This window comes from Nelumbo nucifera, chromosome 8, assembly GCF_055504915.1.
Source record: "Nelumbo nucifera cultivar China Antique chromosome 8, China Antique-T2T, whole genome shotgun sequence".
NCBI lineage: Eukaryota > Viridiplantae > Streptophyta > Magnoliopsida > Proteales > Nelumbonaceae > Nelumbo > Nelumbo nucifera.
The window spans coordinates 45,724,556-45,747,278 of NC_142656.1; the positions used below are offsets into that span (position 1 = coordinate 45,724,556).

The 22,723-nt window shown below is 37.6% G+C and overlaps 2 protein-coding genes across 2 annotated transcripts in view; one reads left to right on the top strand and one right to left on the bottom strand.

Moving 5' to 3' along the window:
• The first annotated feature begins 3,726 nt into the window (after positions 1 to 3,726).
• Positions 3,727 to 5,285, top strand: LOC104609079 (B-box zinc finger protein 32-like). Its single transcript, XM_010275292.3, has one exon. It carries the CDS (start codon positions 4,164 to 4,166, stop codon positions 4,962 to 4,964), a length of 801 nt encoding a protein of 266 aa, XP_010273594.1. The 5' UTR covers positions 3,727 to 4,163; the 3' UTR covers positions 4,965 to 5,285.
• A 14,884-nt stretch (positions 5,286 to 20,169) lies between these two features.
• The window catches only part of TWN2 (valyl-tRNA synthetase / valine-tRNA ligase (VALRS)), a 36,136-nt gene continuing 33,582 nt past the window's right edge, over positions 20,170 to 22,723 (bottom strand). Inside the window, exons 20-21 of the mRNA XM_010275291.3 lie at positions 22,384 to 22,529; positions 20,170 to 20,559 (exon numbers count right to left, since the gene is read on the bottom strand). Of these exons, the coding sequence (XP_010273593.1) occupies positions 20,361 to 20,559; positions 22,384 to 22,529 (345 nt within the window). The 3' untranslated portion in view covers positions 20,170 to 20,360. The remainder of the gene's footprint in view (positions 20,560 to 22,383; positions 22,530 to 22,723) is intronic.

The window sequence follows — 22,723 nt, forward strand, 5'->3', positions numbered from 1 at the left end:
ATTCCGCTCCCGTCAATATCCCACTAGAGATAAGGCCGCAAACGGTATTTGGTTGTCCAAAATCGAACCATTTAAAGTTGAATCAAAAGAGTTTTTATTGTTCAGTCCATCCATAAAGTTTAGTACAGTTGGTACAATAACGGGTGGGGGAATGAATCAAAATTCAAGGGGTACTGAATCATAGGTGGAGTTGTTGGTAAATAAAACCCAAAAGCTAATAAAAATATTCGAGGTGGACTGAATTCTAAATTTCCATTGAATCACATGTATAGATCCAATTAAATCCAATTTGATTTAATTTAAATATAATACTCATATATACTTAAAATTTGGGGAGGATGATAGTTCAGCCCAGGGTCAGAATTTGTAGGTCTAAAATTTTATGGGTAGATGCTAGCATTCACAGGTAGGCATTGATGCATAGAGTGTGGATTGTTGATATTTTGAATGTTTATAGATTTGCAGTGGAAATCAGAAATCTGCATTGGGCCTGTTCGTACTTTTCCATAAAATTTATATTGTATTTATTAGTAATGATGGTTTAAATGTAGTGTTTTTTTAAATTGTCATAGGATCAAGTTTGATGCAAATACTTTTCAATTCATTTTGTTGATTAGTCTCAGTTTGGAAGGAGTAAAAATACAAATATATACAGTGCAAATACATACAAAATAATACAAAATATAAGTGATGGAGGATGATTTGACCTGACCCCTTGGGACAGTGACACGTGGACCTGACTCGGCACGAGCAAACGACTCAACACCATAGCCTGACTGTGACTAAGTAACGAGCCTACAGGACAACTCGCTACGTTATAGCTCGCTATAAGGGGAGCTCACTACAACGCGAGCTCGAGGTCCCCCGAGCTACTGAAAGGGAATACTCCAAAACAAGTCTATCCCAGTTCGCGAGCTAGGATAACCAGCTCGCTCCAACACTTAGGCAGGAAAACTGCCCCAAAGACAACCTTGAGAAGGGTCACCTCGAAGTACTCCTAGGAGCTCGCTACAAAGTAGCTCGTGACAGGATAGCTCGCTACAAGGTAGCTCGCGGCTAAGCGACGCGATGCTTTTAGGAAGCTTCTATCTGACAAGACCGTACCTGTCAGACTACGTCTCCGGATTGACGGTGCAGTCCCTGCCAATTCAACAGACTGCACCCACGTCTCTCGACAGATGGTGGCGTGCTTGTCCTTCCAAGATGTGTCACTCACCGAATTGGGTAGTACCTTGCAGCCGTCACCTGCACAGCCCTGGCAGGTAATGGCTGCAACAAAAGCTCAGTGGCGGTTACGCCCGATTTGACAAGAACGCCTATATAAGAGCTCCCTAGTTAAAGGGAAGCTCTCTCTTGAACATCAGAGATCCGATCTGAAAAACTTACTTGCTCTCGAGCTAATCTTGAGAACTTAGTGATCCAGCGCGACCTACACTCTTAGCCTCCTTACACTCTTTGCTTTCTCTCCCGGCATTTTAACTTAAGCTTCGGAGTATTCCCGCCGGGCAAATCCCCCTGGAATCCTTCATCTTCTTCCTCTCAGGTGTCGTCCATTGCCAAGTAGGAATCAGTCAGCAGCCAACTAAGAGTATCCGAATCGTACCACATCAATAAGGTTTTACACTCTACAAAGTTGTATTTGTACTCCTTTCAAACTGAGCCTCAAGTAGTATACTAAATTCATTTTTATTTCAAATTATTAATAACATATAGATATTGTAACCCTTTAATTTTCATCTATCTATATTATATAATAAAAAATAGATAACTTAAATCTAAAAAATCTAAATATCATATATCATATATAATTAATACTTGCACACGTATATAGATATCTTTCACACTAATATGATCCAATGTGTATTCCACAATCCAAACACAGCCTAATTGATGGATAAATAAAGAACCAATGGCCCGTCCCTTCTCCTAATGGCAATAAATGCCTTGCTCAGCGATCATATCACAATTGACAATCCCAATCTTTCAGTTACGAGAATCTACAACATGGACCCACTTCATCACATCAGTCAACAAAATCCATCCCATCCATCGGTTAAGTGGGAGTGTGGGACCCATCATGCCCATCCCTGCTGTACCCCTCCTCGTCCTCTTCTCTCAAGCTTTCCAGAAAACATCGAATCTGATTGGCTACAACCTGACAAACACATCCCATCGCACGTGCATCCACACTCACCCTATATTTAAAAAATATAAAAATTCCATTCCCGTGACTCCCTCACTCCCCCTCCCTCTATCAATGCAGCTCGGAAAGAGAGGGAGGACTGAGGACAAAGGAGAGAGAAACCAGAAAGCGAGAGGAGAGAGGAGAGAGAAAAGGCAACACATTTTCCTTTTTTTTTTTTTTTTTATTTCTTCTTGGTGGTGGCTCCCTCTTCTTCTCAGCAGTCAGCAGTCAGCAGTCGAGCCGTGTCCCGTCTTTTCCTCCCTTCCACCCATCTAATCGGACGTGGGGCCCACAAAATCATTCCAACTTCACTCCAACCTCGTGTTACGCCAGTACTCTCCCTACGCACAACCACCGCCTTCCAATCTGGCCCTCCCTCAACCGCCCATTCCCACCCTCCATTACCTCAATCACACATGGCATCTGTGGCCATTAATCCCTTTGTGTACTCCACAAGTAATCAACTAATCACTCCCCCCCCTTTCTGTGGGCGGCTCCGATTTCGCCACGTCATGTAGGTCCCCCACTTTTGCTGTTTCTGGACTGAAATTGACCACAATTGCAATTGCTCCCCCACCCCCTCTCTCCACGCTTTTCCTTTTTAAAGCAAAACCGCAACACTTGCTTTTACGTAAATACCCTTCTACGGAATGACCATAATGCCACTGGATATTTCCCAAAGCATAATGATCGAACCGAACTGTGAAGTGAAACCCTAGAACTAGAACTGGAACTGGAAGCCATTCTGTCTTTTTTATATCCCCTAAAAATAATTGGGTAAGATCCATCCAGCCATGTCACCTGTATTAAAATGTTTGTGTCCGGTTCGAATCTGAAATAGCTTCATTTTTACGAGGGCATTCTCGTCATCTTGACTTCTGAAGACGTAGGGGGGTTGGGGTGGGGCCAGTAGAGAGAGCGGTTCAGTTTTAATGAACCATGTCCATCAATCAATATTCAATAGTAGAGGATTCGGTGGCAATTTCGTGAATTTATTGCTTTTTGCAGATCTCCTGGTGATTTGTCGTGACGCGTCTCGTAACTGGGACGTGGTTGCATTCTGCCACGTGTCCTCCTAAAATGTTGCAAAGCCTCCCAAGGACGAATTCCCGTGGGCCCCGCACTCAATTGGTGAAGAAGATATTTCTGGTGGTACCAACTTCTCGTACAATAATTAATTAAATTTTCATCCCGAAAAATAATAAAATCCTCTATCCTTATTTCTTTCTTTCTTTAATTATCAAAATATTGTGCAACAGCAGCAGACCGTGCCTGCTGCTCACAGATCTAGAAGCAAGCTAAAGACTTTGACGTGTGCCGCGTGGAAAACATGCAATCAAGTGGACCCACAGAGACATCCGCTCAATCCTCGCCTTTTGATCTTGAAAATCTCTTGGTAGGGCCACCCACGCCTAATACCGAAATTTGACCAAGGATCTATTGAGTAGTTGACACGTGGCGATTTCGTCGCAAGGAAATTTTTAATTAAAAATTGGGATTTGGGAAAAATAAAAAGGAAGAAAAAGAAATAAAATTGAGCAGTTCGAGGGGGACGAGGTTATGTGAACAAGGAAGGCGGAAGATAAGGAGAGGCAGAGCGTATATAGCTAAACGAAGCGGTCCTTCTCTTTCCTCAAATTCCCGAAAACCGTCTCCTCAATACCACTCCCGGTTTTCTCTAAATACCGCTTTTCTCGCTTCTCACTCTTTTAAAGTCTCCCTCTCTTCTCTTCACCTCTCTCTCTCCCTTTTCCATTCTATTCGGAACTTCGATTTCAGGCGGAACCCTAGAATCTCTCCTCTCGTTTTCCCGCGATCTTCTCCAATTCGCCGTGTTCTGGCCGGATCATTGGCGGATTTCGGCGGCTCTTCCCGTCTAGATCGCCGGGAAACTTGTCCGAAGGTGCGTTCTTGGTAGGCGGTTTCGGGGTTTGGGTTTTGCTGCAGCGTGTAAGTGGGCTTAGGGTTTCTTTTGGAGATGAAAGAGAGCGTCTGCGAGTTGTGTAGTGGAGAAGCTTCTCTCTACTGCTCGTCAGACTCGGCCTTTCTGTGTTGGAACTGTGATGCCAGGGTTCACGAGGCGAATTTCTTGGTTGCTCGGCATGTCCGCCGGACTGTTTGCATCAAATGCAAAGGATTCGACGGGAAACGCGTCTCTGGCGTCGGATTCCGGCCCGTGCAATCGGTTTGCCGGTCGTGTTCACCGGAAACGGGCGATGAGGATCCTGAGTATTCATCTTCGTCGTCATCTTCGGCTTGTATCTCCAGCTCTGAGTCCCGCGCTGTTGCACCACCCAAGAAGATCGATTTTGATCGACGGCGGCAGGACAAGATCGGTTGCTTGAGCTCGGTTACGGAGGTTTCCGGCGACGACTTGTCGTCGAAGAAAACGATGAAGAAGAGAACGAAGGTACCGAGATCGAGAGCTCCGGCAAGCCTCGACGTGAATGCGGAGGGCATTCTCGTAAATTGGTGCAGAAAACTGGGGCTGAAGAATATCTGCTCCGTCCGTCTCGCTTCGCACGCCTTCGGCATTTGTCTACGTAAATTAACCATATTACCCTTCCGGGCCTCCCTGGCTGCTTCTCTCTGGTTCTCGCTGAAGCTATGCGAGGGCAGATCTGCGTCCACGTGTCAAAATCTGAAGAGGCTGGAAGAGATATCCGGAGTGCCCGCCAAGCTGATCCTACTCGGCGAGGCGAAGCTCTCTCGGGTGCTGAAGATCAAGAGGTCTCAGCAGCACGATCTGGAGGAAGGTTGGGCCGAATGCTCCGATTGATTCGCAGGTGCTAGTCCCACTTTATCACGTGTCTTTGATATGCTTAATTTAGAGGGTAAGATTAAGAAGATATCAGGATATTATTTAGATTTTGGAAAAGAAAAAGAAGGAAAAGAAAATGGCAAAAATGTCCTCACACATGACTTTAGGTGTTGTTTGTAATTATTTGTTTCTTTTTTTTTTATTTTTTCTGTTTAATTTTCACTAACTTTGGTGGCTTGGTTTTGGGGGAGAAATATGATGAGTGAAGTATGTGCACTGTAGGTGGATGTGAGTGTTTGGATGGAAACAAATACATTGAATATGCTTTTTTCACTCTAATGTGTTGGACTGGTGAGATGATAATTTTAAGTGGGTCCCGTCAAACCATGAATTTGGGTTGGTAGATGAATGACATCTGGAAGGCTAATGAGATGAGAGATGCTTGTTTTCTGTTGGATGGTGATCTGAGTGATGGATTAATAGTTTGATAAGCAGTTATAATAGTTAGTTTTTTTTTATCCAACCTAATCCAAAGTCCAAGCCAAGTGCTGAAACTTGAAGCCCCAACTCTAACCTTAGCTCAGGTACCCAACTTAACATTCAATCCAGAATTCCTCAGTTTAGTTCCTGTTTGGGATGGCTTTTGTATTTGGGGCAAGCTGTGTTGTGGATAAAGCTAGTTAGAGTAGTTTCATATTAATTCTATCGTGCAGAGGACCTATGTTGTTTAATAGAATCTTCACCAAATAAAATTTTTAGAGGTATTTGCGAGGGCTCCAAATGGGTTTTCATGCAGCGGCATCTTGCTTTGCAATGTGGGTTTTACACGGAAATCATCCTAGAAGAGATGTGTTGGATGAAAATCCTTGAAAGCCAGAGTTGAAAGCAGCAGCTCAATGTTACCTTTGACGATATAAGAAGGGCACGACCTCACGCGAGGGGCCCCGGCCCCTCTTAGATTAAAAAGTTGCACCGTCTCCTCTCGGCATACTTAAAACATGGAACCCGATAAAACAAAGTTCCTTCTTTTTCTATTATCGGTTGGCTTCTCCGCAAGCAACCATATCAAGGCCACATATTTTAGGAATCCAGCGCTTTCCTCAAAAATTAAATATCAATAAGGTCTAAGGGTGGGTGATTAATCTTCAATAAAAAAATGACCAACATGAGGTCAATGTCTGTTTGAGGCATGAATTAGTTGTGGATGCAATTTAAAGTTGCGAGAGAAGAATCAAATCACCGCAGAAAGAGTTTTGGACGATATCTTATGGGACTTGGTCATTGCTCTCGTATCGTCCATATGTTTGTGTTAATTGAATAAAATAGTGGGACAGAGCCGCAAGGATACACTTGTTATCATTATATATATATATATATATGTTTCAAAAGAGTTTCAATGTATCTGACACATAATGTGACAGAAAGCCTGTCCATCGTCCCTTTCTTTTTCTGCCTACAAAATTTCTTTCTTCTTCTCCATGAAATCTTGACACGTGTCAAACTTGTTGACCTGTCCATCTCCTTTAATTTCTTAACCCCGCTCACCGGCCTAATCAATCACTGTTTTGTTCGAGTGTTGAGATGCTTAGACAGACAGCCACTGAAGTTATTCTTATTGCTTACTTCCTCCCCTCAAAACCTGCCTTGTAACAAAATTTTCCTTCTAATTCAGAATTCATTTTTAGAACATCCTTGCATTGAACATGAAAACATTGCATTATCTGCATAAAAAAATAAAATAAAATAAAATGAAGGAGAATGAATTCTATTAGCCATATGGCATTCAATTGCCACAAACATAAGTGCTTATTCAAAATTTTAAAATATACCCTTTGAAAAGCATTTGTGACTATTTTGTCTTTCATTTTCTTTCAAAATTTTAAAATATACCCTTTGAAAGCATTTTTATGAAAGTACTTTTATAAAAGTAGTTTTATGAAAGCACTTTTATAAAAATACTTTTACAAAAGTACTTTTACGAAAGCACTTTTAAGAAAGTACCCTTACGAAAACACTTTTACAAAAGTATTTTTATAAAAGTGCTTTTGTAAAAGTGCTTTCATAAAATTCAACTAGGGATAATTTTATAAGGGGTATTGTATAAGCACTTAAAACAAAGCTGAAAATTTGGGCTTAAAAAATACACCCTTATTTTAAAAATAAGCACTTATTTCGGGCTTATTTCCCAAATACCAATAAGTTCTTAATGGCCCAAATAAGCACATGTTTTTAAGCATTCCAAAACATGGCCTAAGACTAACAAGTTTGGGAATATGGGTTCGAGTTTGAGATTCAATGGTGGCACAAAAAAATGGTCAAAGGTTAGGTTTGCCATTTTTTGGTATTTATCATGGAGAGTGCATGCGTAGGGATGACACTTTTTCCCATCCCTAACGGGGACCCAACTTCCCTGACCTGATAGGGTCAGGGATGGGGATTGTTTTGGCGGGGTGGGGACAGGGATAGGGTTTAATAGGAATCCCCGATTGAGGTCGGGGATGGGGATTAAGGTCCCCACCCCGATCAAGCATTCCTATTAATTTTTATTTATATTATATATAACAAAGCATATATAAAATATTATTTATAATTTAAAATTTTTATTTATTTTAACTAAATTTATTTTTCAAAAAAATACTGTTATCTAAAAAAATTCAGGGATTCGGATCCTCGTGGGGATCAAGGACAGGGATGGGGGTTAATTTCAGAATTAAGGATAGGGATGATCCCCACCCCGAACCCACCCTGTTGCCACTCCTATGCATGTGACCACTGATCTTGTCATGGAGAGCTTGCAATTATACGGGTTTGATCCCATATCTCCTCTTTTGGAGGGACACCGAGTGATCATCCAAATTGGACTATCAGCTTAGGTGTTTGTATCTAGTGCACCCTTCTTGAAACCCCATTATGGTGAGGACTAACATTATAAAGTAAACGTTGTTGTTTCATGCTTCCTTGACAAAACATTTATCTTATTTATTATCCAATTTCATTCTTGCCTTAAAACTTATTTTAAGACTTATCTCCTTTTTATTGTTAAAATGCCCCTATGAAAATAACTGAGTTTTTAATTACAAAATGGAAATAAGTTCTTAAGGAATGCCACATGCAGCATTAGCAAGATTGGTTGCTTTCTCTTGCATACAATCCAAATTTAACATGAAGACAGAAAAGAAAAAGATAAGATCAGGATTATTCTTCGGCATGAATGTTTTTGTTTATCTTGTTCTTAAAATACAGTGTCAACCAAAAATACAATGACATGTTCAAACTTTATTGTTTTCTCAAAACAAAATGAAAAGAAACAAAAAGAAAAAGTTGGTTTAATTATGGAAAATTTTCAATTTTCAAAGGAAAATTCGGGCTATTATTCAGTGTGTTCACAATGAAATTATTTTTAATCCCCTTTTGCATGTTTTATCCCTAAGGCTGCGTTTGGAAGTGATGCAAATATGTGTAAATGCAAATTAGAATGTAAAACGGTTTATATAAATTGCAAAGTTGGGTTAGTTTTGCATTGACAAAATTACCTTCTTACCAAACAGACTTTTAACTATAATTGATGCAAATACGAATTCCAATAAAGCATATGTTTCTTCTTATTATTTTTTTTATCAAAAGCCCATTTGAATGCAAATTTACTTCTTTTTTATTGATGTACTTTTACATCTTATTATCAATGTAAATATGAATTGATCTATCATTTGTCAATGCAAAAATATAATGTTGCCAAATACAGACAAAAGTGAACCAGAGTGCAAATTTATCCTGAATCAGGATTTATATTCCATTTGCATCGATTCCAAACGCAGCTTAAGGCCCAGTTTGGAAGGAGTATAAATATTAATATGTAGAATGTAAAACCTTATATTTTATATTATTTTGTATGTATTTATACTGTATATATTTATATCTATACGCTTTCCAAAATGAGCCTGATATTTAAACCTTATATTTATACCATATATATATATATATTTGTGTTTGCAGTCTTTCCAAACTAGGACTAAAAGAATGTGGATCACACAAAACCACAGGTCACATCTAAACTGACTTGGGTCCAAATTACAAATAAAAACAAAATGAAAAAAAAGGAGAATTATATCCAGTTAATAAAAATCTCTATCTGATTATTATTTCCTTATTAAAACATGATATCAAATCCAAACCAAAAGTTCAATCACATGTTTCTGATTTCATTTCTAAAAGGAAATAAAAGGGGTAAACTCTGTATACCCCCTATACTATTGGGGTGTTTCATTTTACTACCTAAACTTCATTTTTGCCAAATTCCCCCCTGAAATATAATAGGTTAAGCAAATAAGTACCTCTATTAAAATTCCTTTAGAAAAAATGTAATGAAAATGTCCCTCAAATCACCCTTCTGGGTGTTTTTTTTTTCAATAAATAGGGCAGATAATTTCACTTAATTGGGTTTAGCCATGTTATTCTACCTAAATATGAAATGAAGAATATAAGGAAAAGGTAATTTGGGCATTTAAAAATGTCTATACATCACATGATGTGCACAAGGACATTTTTCATCTATTTTTTCCTGTTGTAATGCTAATGGAGGTGCAAGATGCCATTCATCTAGTTGGTAAGGTCTCCTACTCGTTGTAATGAAGACCAGGATTGAATTCCGTTTGCCCCCGGTGTGATATGAACAAATGAAGAGTACAAGGACATTAATGTGATTGATTGAAATTTGGATTTAACCTGCAGCCAATACTAATGAATGCAAAAAAAGCAACAATGAAATTAAAAAGGGTAAAGTAAATTCCTGAAACCTCTCCTGAAATTTCTGAAACTTTCCTGAAAATTTCGTAAGTACAATCACTTCCCCTGAATTTTCTTGCACAATTGTAAGTAGATCCCCTCTGTTAGAATCCTCTGACAAGAGGTACAAAAATGTCCAAAATACCCATGTAATTACCATTGAGAATGGTTTCTACAAAAATAATAATAAAAAAAAAACAATACAAAGTTTATAAACAAACAAAAAAAGTAGAGTTAAAGTTGTAGCTTTACCTTAGTGACTGATAGAAAGGGCAAATTTTAAAAATAAGTCAATTTCAGAAAAAAGATTGGAAGGGTCTGGGCTAGTGATTCATATGAAAAAGAGAAAATTTGAAATATACATTTTGGTTAAAAGTTACTGCATGGGGGGGGGGGGTATTTTGAAATTTCATACCCTCTTTTCAGAATATTCTTAACAAAGAGGGTCCACTTACAACTATGTCATAAAGTTCAAAGAAGATGATTGCAATTTTCAAACTTCAAGAGAAGTTTAAGCAATTTACCCAATTAAAAAAAATAAATAAATTAAAAAAATATTTTAAAAAGAATCAATCTTCCCCCTGTTTTTTCCCAAGTCAGAATAGAGAAAATAACTCAAAAAGTAAAATTGAAGAATACTGTGAATTTTTCCTTTCCCAAAATACCGAATCAAATAGACCCAAACCAATCCGTATCACTCGAATCTGGGCTGCATTTGTCAGGCATATCAAAACTTTTAAATGGACCCATTCCATTGACAACCCCTAGAAAAGAATTCACATCTAGTTTGGACAAAGCAATCTGAACCATTCAGCTGTTAGGACACCCACCCCCACCAAATTCATTTTAATGGGTTGAATCCGGACGTGCCCATCAATTCTCATCATCCAATTGTAAGGCCACTCGATTGTCCACGCCCAGAAGAAAAAAGAGAAAAAAAAAAAAAAACTTCTCTGGTTTGGACTCTTTTGGACAGAAACAACCCAAGCTGGTGCAAATGGAGCTCTGGTCTCTTGGTTGCTTCCTTCACGAAATGAAGAATGGAGTGGACAAAAGGGGCACCACAAAATGACTAATCGTCATCACCAGATCAGAAGCAGTGATGATATTGTCTCCCATTTACGTAGCTTCCATACGGCCACCAATCATGAATGCAGCTGCTTGGATGTAATAGCCAAACAAACCCACAATGAAGTGGATACAAAAGTGTGCACGTTTCTATTAAAACACCCCCCCCCCCCCTTTCATCCATGTGTTTGTCAAAATGTCTTGCTCAGCTCCTTTTGGCTTTTGCTCTTGCCTGATCAGGGCACACCCTCAGTTTTTGATGGATGGGGTACATCCCTCGTGGAAAGACAATATTACCCCCTAGTAAGGTAACAGGGTTCATGGGTCTACCTGTCTTTTCAATGCATATGTTCCCTAGGTCTATCAATGGGTCAGGTCTGAGTAAACTGATTAACTAAAATTATCTTATATATTATTTGTCGAATTTATAATTTTAGACATAAAATATAATAAAATTTATAAGAAAATTAGGAATTTTTTATATATTATTAAAAAATAATCAATTTGAATTTGAATCGATTTCTATTAAGTAAGAATCAGAAACGATCTAATTATTAATCAGGACAAAATCATAGAACCAGAACTGATATAATCCGTTTGGTTTGGTGGGATGTGTTCTAATAAAGACTCTTTTCTATTATTTATTTATTTATTTTTCTTTTGGTATATTACACCATGGGTCCTAATCTGTTTGAAAAATCACAAAATTTTCCTCTAATTTCTTTCTCCTACTCCTGCCTCACAATATATATAGTTGAAATATTTCAGAATGAAAAATTCTATGCCTCTTCTATGAAGAAAAAATGGAGCCATTCATCCTCCTATGCATTATTATATTGTGACATGTGTATTTAGAATATGAGGCAGTTTGTATTGCCAGTGCAAAAATCTAACTGTGAGAAAAAAAAAAAGTCCATATGTGTTGATAAAAAAGAAAAAGAAAGAAAAAATTTTCCTCCTATTAGTCATATTCTCATATGTAGATCAAATGGATATTAAATCAGCCAGCACCCAACATTTGAGATTGCCCTAGATTCAGCTTTATTGAAACCATTTCAGCCATAGAACATTACTGGTTTGTCTGCTAGCTGAGGTTAAAAGAAAAAGGGTGGTGAGTTAATGAGAAGCCTCTCTCAAAACACAACTTGGCTGCAGAAGGGACATTGACAATACAAGATAGGGAAAAGGGTGTCTGGATTTCAATCTAACATCAAAAAGTTCTCCCATCATATAAAGGGGTCTTTTATGGCCATCCACCATAGAAAAATGAAAGTAATGAACAATGTGTCACATCCACCACTTTTCATTGAGGCAGTGCTAGTTGGCTTATAATGCTCACTGCAGACCAAATATGGATCATACATTGATCAGCATTTGAGATTGTTTACTTTAAAACTTTTTTTTTTGGTAGAAAAAATAAGATAGAACATCTTAGTATAGAATTAAGAAAAATAAGAAACTAAAAGGAAGTAAACCCTACTACCTCTTTTTTTTTTATTAAAGTATTGTTTATGCAAAGAGAGGAGGAAGTATGTGGAACAAAATAATATTGTTTCTCTTCATGGCTCATTAATTTAGATGAATAGTTCTATATGATTTAGTGGAGAAACATTAATTAGCCCTTGAGTGCACTTAGTTTTCTTGAAACAATGGGTGGAAATAATTAAAAAAAAAAAGGAAAAAAAAACATTTTTAAGCTAAACCATAGAAAGATTACCAGAAAAGATGGAAAAAGTAGATCTCCTTACAGGAGATCCACTGAGCACAAAAACACAGTAAAGGCTAAAGCTTGATTTTATGACTTTATGCATCAAACAGATCATTTTTTCTCACAAAAAAAAAAAAAAATCGGATTAGTAAGAAATTTAGGTTTTAGTGTAGTTGGCATATTGATTTAATTAATGGTTGAGCACTGGTTTCTTCAAATATGCTTAGATTTTTCTTCATAGAGGACTTTAAGGCAAATTTCATTCATCTCAAACTTGATTTACATCATCAGATGACACCTCTATCTTGAAGTAGAGGAGAAACATACAATTCATGGAGGAGATTGGTAGACAATTAAGATAATGACTTTAGAACTGTCAATGGCTTGGGTCTAGTTTGGGACAGGTGTATCAGTCCTGAACCAATCATGAATTGATTTTATAAGATAGATCCAGAACTGAACAAATTATTAATCATGCTAATAGAGTCTGACCGGTTGGTTTAAATCCAGTTATACTGGAAATCTATATGACTAAGCTTCATTTTTTATAATATAACTTTAATAAAAAGTACAGTAAAACAGTGAAATGTTTATATATCGATATACTCGATAAACAAGTATTTTTTTTCTGATAATTGGATTTTTATAAATAGAACCCAACTTTTTTTCTGATAATTGGATTTTTATAAATGAAACCCAATTATATGAATGTCATGTTAACTATCAGCATTTGACAGCTGTTTGGACTGGTTCAAAATTGGGTAATTCATCCCAATATTTAGTGGACATCTGTCCAATGCCGATAGGCAGAATAGTGTTGGCTATTAGCAATTGTTCACCGCAGATGTGGATTTCCTATATGCATACATCCATGTGGTTATTCAGCTGCCAACAAGGGGAGTTTGGATCTACTACCCACAAGTAGGGGCCTAAGATGGATATTCGATTTGGAGTTCACATCTGTTCTTTACAGAATGTGTCCCAAAAATTCCCTACAAATACATCTCAGCGTGCATGGAGAACATCTCCCATATTTGGAGTTTGGCTTCAGTCAGGATGTTAGAATGGTGTGGGCATGGATTTTCCCTAACCGAAGCCATATATATAATCAGATGCATGTGAGGCTCATTAACCACATATTAAAAGCAGGGTTTTTTTATTGTTCAATCCACCCCAATAAATCTTAGCTTTAGCGTACAGTTGAGGTAGATATTAATTAAATCAAAATTAATACCAATACATGAGCGGGTACTGATGTTATAGGTGAATGTATTTAAAGTTTTAAATTGTTATAGATCTAGAATGGAATTTAGAATTCTAAGATAGAGTGCAGTATAATTTTTAAGTATGAGGTTTCAGTTTCACCAATTGAGCATATGCACGGGTCATCGGCCAAACTTTCCGATATCAATTGCAATGATCTGGTAGGTGAAAATATTTGAGCCCGTGATCTGGATCACACATTAATTGATCTCTAATCACAAATCAAGCCTATCACCAACAAAGCGACACGTTAAAGTGGGTGGACCTTTCAGTTCAGTTCATGAATCATGACATGTTTCATTCTCACCGAGATTTTAAAAATCTAACGTTCCACTCATCTCCACACGTTTCTTAAATAACTCCAATATTCTTCGCTTGCTGACACGTGGCATTTCTCAAGAGTTTGAATTGGAATCGGGAAAGAAGACAAGAGAAAGAAAGGGATTGAACGAGATAGGAACAAAGAAGACTCGCTCATTGCTGGCTGGCGTTCCAGCCATGGAATCTTCAGGCAAACACATTCCTTTCTGTAGGCAGTTTTTTCAATTTCCACTCAAAGGACGTGGAATTCAAATCCACTAGTTTGTTTGGATTTGAGTCCAAGTGTCCAACAAACTGATTGAAACCCCTAGAACAAGCAGCGTGGGTTCAGGTCAAAATGATTAAGGGAGTGTTTGGTAGCTAGTGTCCTTTTTATTTATGTGATTTTTTTAAGACCCTCAAAGCCCTTTCAGGAGCCACACCGTCTCATTCAAAAACAAACCCAACCATGTTGTTGAACACCCCCTTAATTAGGGTTGTCAATGGGTCGGGTCTGGGTAGGTTCTAGATACAACTAATTCCAAACCAATTATTAATCAGGATAAAGAAACGGACTTAAAACCGTTTACATTAATAGCCGGGTCCTATTGGGTCTTACCCGATAGACCCGATTATTCTGAAAACTTTATTTATTTAAATAATCACTTAAAACATAAATTTTGATAATATAATCTTAATAATAGTAAAGTACTAAATTGTTTATATATTAATAAATTAAACATTTTTAATGAATACTATCTACCAAATTTACCATTTCAGACATGAAATATGATAATAAAATCAGAAAAACAATATAATTTAATAAGACAATCGGTTTAAGACAAGCAAGAACCAGAAATGACATAAAACCAGACCAATATAATCAGTTCGGTTTGGTTTGGGCAGTCAGGCAGAACCAACCCATTGACAGCCTTTCCGCTAATCCTATGGATTTGTTAGTGGGATAAATGGAGCCCTGATTTCCTCCCCACAAAATTCTGCATGAACCCTTAAAACACTGACATCCACCCTTAAATTCATGAGGTGATTCTCTACAACATGAACATTTTTTTTTAGTTTTTTTCTTTCAAAATTGCCACATCAGTAATGCAAAATCTCAAACAAAAACATGTTCTTCAACTGTAATTTTGTTTTGAAAAACAAAAACAAGTTTTTTTTTATTGTTTTTAAAAAAGCAATTCATGTTAACAAGTGATGCTTTTTAAAACAAACAAAAACAAAAATAAATTAATTTATATGCTTTAAAAAAAAAGCATATGATGAATAACACATTTTCTGTGTATTTGTTTTTGGTACCAAATATATGATGAACAACACATTTTCTGTGTATTTGTTTTAAGAACCAAATTGTTTTCAAACCATATGGTTTTGATTTTTTTGAAACTTCCTATAAGGGGGTGTTCGATAACATGGTTGGTTTTATTTTTGAAAACAAAATCAATCGCCATCAGTTGTTTTATATTTTCAAAGACAAAATCAACCATGTTATCGAACATCCCCTAAATAAACCGATTCCAAATCTGCATTTGACACCTCCTCCTTCATATATCGAATCAAATTCGGATCTCCAATGTTCTTATCAAATCAGATTTGTATATGCCACTATCTGAATTCCATCCAATCCATTATAGTCTTACTATTCTAGGAGGGATACAAAGGCTAGCTCTAAGCATTTTCAGAATTATATCTTGGGAAATTGGATTATAAAATTTAGAATGCTGTTTGGATGATTCCTTATGAGTTCTCATTGTGGAATTCCAAATCACCATATCATGTTTGGTTAACTATTTCTAAACACTAATTCAGCCACTCATCTACATAAATTGACATACAATCCAAACCCACATTACTTTTTTCTCAAAAAAAGAAAAACAGAAAACCCACACTCTTTATCTTCTCTTTTTGGGAAGCTCATTCTTATCTATTGAATGAGCTTCCAAAAATCCATATATATCTACCTAAGGCTAAGTAAAGATAATGCATTAGAGGAGCCATCTTATCTTTATTTTTTAGTGTTCCAAGCCATCAAATTCGGTGTCTATCTTCATATTATCAAAATAGTCAACTTCATCGATCTTGTTCATTTTTTTTTTAATAATCATCAATAATGCCCAATTTTTTATTACATTAACAATAACAATAATATAACTTCTTACATATCAATCAATCAATTTCGAGCTTGGATCTGCTACCCACAAGACGCTACAGCCCCACATTGAGAATATGTTTCATGAATGACAACATACAAGTAAAGTAGACATTCTGGATGCATGGCTATAGTCCCTATGGGTAGGGCATGGGAAGCATCTTGTGGGTAACATATCGGGACTTACCCACATGTACCTACAAGACGCTATGAATGACAACATACAAGTAAAGGAGATATTCTGGATGCATATGGCTATAGTCCCTGTGGGTAGGGCATGGGAAGCATCTTGTGGGTGGTATATCGGGACTTACACACATGTACCCACAAGACACTACAGCCATGTATTGTGAACTTCCCATGAACGACGACAACTGAGATATTTCCAATATGCAATTGTAGTCACTTGTGAGTAGTGTTGTGGGTAACAGATCCAGACTAGACCTGTTCGTGGGAAGCCCATGAGTTTGGCTTTACACTGCCTTGGGCTCGGATTTTAGGCCGGGCGTATTTAAATTTTGGAAAATTTTCAACCCAAGCCCGACCCATCAACATGTCTGGTCCAGATTCTTATCACCCTTAGAAGATCAGTAAATTATTTGAACCACCACAACAATCCACCTTCCTACAAACGGGACCACTAGAAGAACTACAAATGAAACGCAATCATCCTCTTGAACTCATCATCTTCACAGAAACACATTAGTGATCTGATGATCATTTGGGCAGGAAAACCCATGTGAGGTGTCTTACATGTATCCTCCTACTTTATTTATTTATTTCGCTTTTATGTAGTTTTTCATTTAATATCAGCTCATTTTTTATTAGCTTAAAAAAAGGAATTAGAATCACAAAAAAAAAAAAAAAAAAAATTGGTGGTCTTTGTTATTTTGGTAAAGAATGATGATCTTGATTGATGTTTTACTAGCCGGAGATGGTGGATGATTAAATTAATATTTTGAAAATTCATAATGAGAAGAAGAAGAAGAAGAAGAAGAGATAATTCAGGTAATGTTCATGGGGAAGTTATTGAAGGCAATGGAGCAATATAGCCAATTTGTTTTAGAAAATGTGACGGTGTGGCTCATTGAGATTCCATAAAGATTGCAATGTTTATAACATTATCTAAGAATAAACGAGTGAGGGATTCTAGCTACAGCCTCAACTTGGGTGGGTCCAAATTAAGGTTTTCCATAGATTGGGCTTAAGTTTTTGGGCTGAGGATTGGGCCTACGCCAGAAAATTCAGTACTGATCTAAGTTCCGGATGGGCTTGGATAGCCCAGGTGTGATCCAACCTTGGCCTGGGTTACCCCGATCCATCCCGCTTAGGCCTAACCTCTAAAGAATTTTTTGAAAGATTAGCCCTTCCCCCAAATTGGCCAATTTTGAAGAGATTTTCAAAAAATTAGCTCCCAAATATCTCAAGAGCTTTTGAAAGGGTCTTAGACCCCAAAATTCTGTACATTCGTTTTCTTTGTTTGTCTACTTGTTCTTTACATTTGCAACCATGGCGCATTCCAAGCTTTTTCATTGTTAATGATGTTTTGGGATCTAGAATTTTCTTGCTAGACCCTGTTATTATTGTTGAAAACTTGGACGAGGCTGGTCTGGTGAAAATTCTAATCTTCTAAACTCTCTTATTCGCTATCTTCCTCTATATATCACTGTTGGACCTACTGGCAAGCTCCCTTTCAATTTAATTCCTCCAAAGTTGATTGCCAATTTCCTTAATCTCAAGACACCAAGTGTTCCACAACTTTCACCAAGGCTAGACCCTATTCTATCACTTAGCACACATATGAGAGTTGAATGAGTGATCAAGGTTTTTAAAACCGACCCGGACAACGAGATGGTCAGGGGTCCGGTTCTTGGGTCGAATGGTCTGGCAGTTCAAACCTAACAGTCAGCCCATTCTGACAAAAAAATAGAAAAACAAAAATTGGTCAAAGCCGTTGAACGGTTCAACCGCCCGGGTCAATGGTTTGCTGATCAAATCAACGTTTTTTGACAAAAATCCAGTTTGGGGGAAAACAGAACCGGTCACCTGACCAGCCCCCGGTTTTCCGATCCGACCATCCAGTCCGGTTTTGAAAACCATGTGAATGATATGACATAAGTTTTCTAGAGACACTTTTGTCACCAATTGGGGAAAGTTTTTTATAACTTTGGAGGATGTCTGAACTCTCACTAGCCTCCATGATATCGGTCAAGCCCCGGTGGTTTATTTGTCTAATGTCTAGTCTCATTCGAAAGATCGCGCCAAGGCTATTTATGATCGTCTTATGGTGGAAGACAAGTAGCTAAAGCCTAAAGGGGAGTGTGCCTCATACTAGCCACCATGGGAAACTATTTACTAGTTGGATTGACCATTTCTTCAAGAGTTCCCAAGAATACCACGCTGATGATTCTTTTTTGCTTTTGTTTTGATTATTCTTTCCAAGTTCATTTGATGGTATCATGTGCAACCTCTATCAAATCACTATACTCAGCTTGCAGTTAGGGGTGGCCACGAGCCGAGCTCTTAACGAGCTGAGCTCTTCACGAGCTATTCGAGTTCGGCTTGATTCAGTTTCAATTGAGCTTGAGCCCAATTTACAGGCTCGTTTATTAATCGAGCCGAGCTCGAGTTCAAGGTTCTAGCTCGAACCAAGCTCGTGGTCGAACCTTGTACTACCTTGGGGAGCCGAGCTCGAATAGCTAGCCATTCGACTCAGCTTGAATCCACCCCTACTTGCAATGAACCTTTTCCACTTTCTCGTATTTTTTAGATAACCTGCATCAATATTTCGACAGTGAACCTTTTCCACAAGGATCGGTCACACTATTCAATGAGAACCATGCAGCAGTTCAGACCATGAAGAATGGTGAATAGGACCCAAAGGGAAGCACATTGAGTTACATTATGTCTATCAGCGAAAAGATTAAAAGAAATAGTGGTGTCAGAGTATATAGTTGCCGATCCACTTACAAAGCCCATTACCGTGAAGGAATTTAGAGCCTAGAGGGCACATATCTTCAATGGGGCTGTCAGCACCTTAAATCTTTCGGGCCTTAATGGCCAAGTGGGAGATGGTGGGATGAGTGGCCATAGGCCCTCGAGTGCAACTGTGCAAGTCATTTGGCCAATGTATATAGCTTACATCGTTGGATGGGTTTTCTCCATGTACACACAACACAAAATATGTTAATACTATTATTTTCTTATTCCAAATAAAATTATTTTCTATTTATATGTACATGTTTTGACTCAAATTGCATGGGGAATCAAGATTGTTAGACTCTGGCCATGTTATCATAACGCTTGACTTAGATAGAAACAACGGTTGGTGGCAAGGCTCTTAGGAGGAATCAAAAACCCTAGAGACACTTGTCTCAACTACGAGGGAGTGGACTCAATCAAGAGAAGTTGGGATCTGTCGTGAGACCCAATGTTCACAAAAGAAATAATAGAAATAGGGCCAATGGCCCACAAGTCTTGTGCAAGTTTGACAGTCATATTACTTCAATGGTATCTGCGTTCACAACAGGGAAAACCACCCTCTTCTTAGATTGGCATCTACCAACTTCTCATGCAGGTCAATACATCCTGGAGCTTCAAAATACTTCAACCTATGACCAAAAACAGACCAAAACAATGATGCCATCTGTAGCAGACAACTGGGGTGAACAGAACCAGGTTCTACGAAATGTTATCCAGGTCAGATTTCGACCAACTTTAAAGGTATCCTAGAATCATAATAAATTACAGACTTTTTTCTATTTAAACAAATCCAACCATACAAGTTTGCCCTGATAGAAGCCGATCTCCCATTTGACCCATCACCCAGTCGCTAAAAGCCTAAAATGGTTGTCTGGTCCGAGTTTGATAACATTGATTTAGACTTACCAGTTACCACTGCCCAACCCCACCCACGGCACAGGGATGCACAAACATTTTTATTTAGAAATAAATGCCCAGAGACCTTTTTCTTTGAGAAAAAAAATTACAGAGATTCTTCTCTACAATAATACCACCAGAGTCCAGCTCTTGAATAAATTGCACAAGTTCATGAAAAAAAAACACAATTTGTCAGCCTGCCACAGTATTCTTAAAAACATCCTTTTCTGGTGCTATTTTCTATTTATCAGCTGGAGAAAAGACTATCCTTGTTTTCTTCAATGCCATTTGCATTTTCACGACCCAACCTACGATCTGCTTTTTCAACTATGTCAAGTTCTTCCATCAGCTTTTTAAGCTTTGCCACATTGTCTTCTTGAATGTGGACTGGTACCTTCTCCTTGTAACCAGAACTATTCATCATCTGCATTAAATTTTCCTGCTGCCTGCCAATACAAATTTGAATGACGATGTGGTGTTATTAATATAGAAGATAGATAAACTATACAAGTAAAAATTTCACATGCTATGCTTCGATCCAATAATAATGTTGTCCAATATTATCTTTATCAGTCATTCATTATATGTGAATAACACCTGCATTTTTCTTCTCAAAGACAATGCATATGTTGAAGAGTTGCATGGAAGGAAGAATTACGTCCTCTGCACTAAACCAATAGAAATCTGCCACAACTAGACTGTCCTTCCCCATTTCAAAACTTAAAGTCTTTTTTCTAGATGATGTCACACCATTGGTGTGCCAGATTGATATTGATTGGTGGTGCAGAGTATGCAAGTTCACATAGAAGATACCCAGCTATCAAGTAATTAGGACCTAACATCCAATTGAATTTACTTTTGGCCACAGTAGCACAAGGTGATCTACAACCGAGTCCTTCAGAAATCAACACAGGCTTCTAATCATGGTGAAAATGAATAGTATACATAAATATATATACATATAAATAAACATTTTATATAGTTGAACGCAATAGTGCAAGGAAAATTCACATTCATGAATACCCAACAAAATAATTGAATATCCCCAAACACATGCCATAATTTTTTGTTTCTAGAAGAATACTAATTCTTTAGGCTTCTAATCATAGCGTCTAGGATGAATATCAAACGAACAGCCACAAGACAATCGAAATGTGAACCCTCTGTACATTGTTAACCCCTGACCTAGCTAGCCTATCAGCAATTTCATTTTTTTTTTGTCAAACCAGCAATTTCATTTAAATTCCTGGAGATCCATCTCATCACATGATTATAAGACGCCAATTACAATTATATCTCAATTAGCTTCGAGGGTAATTACCAATTGGCTCCCTGAAAGTCCAAATGATATTGCCATCTCTATCTTCCAATAAATCCCTGTTTCCGAAGGGGTACAATTCACCTAAGGAGTTGATTTTAGTTAATAGGAGTTTTTGAGAACAGAGAAGATTCTAAAGCTTGTAGGATTTTTTTTCTACTTTTCTGATAAAGAACTTGTAGGAGGTTTTTAAAAATGTCCCAATGCTTAATGACATGAAGTTCTTTTTGAATCAATGCCCAAGATGCGGCAGAATACCCTCTTTAATATCTATCACATTGCATCTACAAGATTCTTTTATTCTCTCTACACAAAATTTCAGATAGCTATAAACCATAGAGAAAGACTCACTTTAACACTCAAAAGGAAATTTAGTACAGATTTGAACGGTACTGAATTAGGAGATGAAATGTCGAACCCAAATGAATCAGTTGAGAAAATCTTTGCATATGACAACAGTGTATCTGGTTTTAGGTCATATCACAATGGCTATGTCATCTAACACGACTGATCTTCAATTGAAATATCTACCGCAAAATAATGCAACTCTACCACTGGTAAACAAAGCACACTTTCCACTTAATGTGTAAGAGTTTCCACCATCTATTTTGTTGCTGAGGCTGAGTTTGGAAGGAGTACAAATGCAAATATGTAGAGTGCAAAACCTTATATTTTGTATGTATTTATGCTGTACATATTTGCATTTGTACTCTCTTTCCAAACTGAGCCTGAGGAAAAGTCATCAATTTCACACAGAAGTGGAGGTGCAACTTGGGCAGGCTCAGGTTAGGCTTTTGTCAAAATTTCAATGGGTCTGGCCCAAAGCTCGAGCCCAAAGCAGTGTAAAATGCTGACTTGGGCCAACCCGAGTTGCACCCCTAGTTTCACTTCAGAAAAGTTAAGAATATACTAAAACAAAATTTCAGACAGCTGTAAACCATAGAGGACTCACTTTAGTAACTCTTCTCTCTTTTTCTTTAGCTTTTCATGTTCAACTTCTGCATTAAGAGTTCCTTGTAATGGGAGGTGGACAGAAAGGTTTTCATTTACAATGGAAACTGCACATTCATCCAGCATGGCATCATGCTCTCTTAGAACCTGCAAGAAGTATTTTGCAGTTATAAAGAATCTATAGCAAATAGAAATATACTAGAGAGAAGCAGGGCTAACAAGAAAATGTAACATTTTATAAAACCCCCACAACTTAACTTGATAAGAAGTCTAGTTTAGAATACAAATAAAACAAAAACATTGCCCAAAAGCAGATCATGAGCAACAAGAGACAAGAAGTG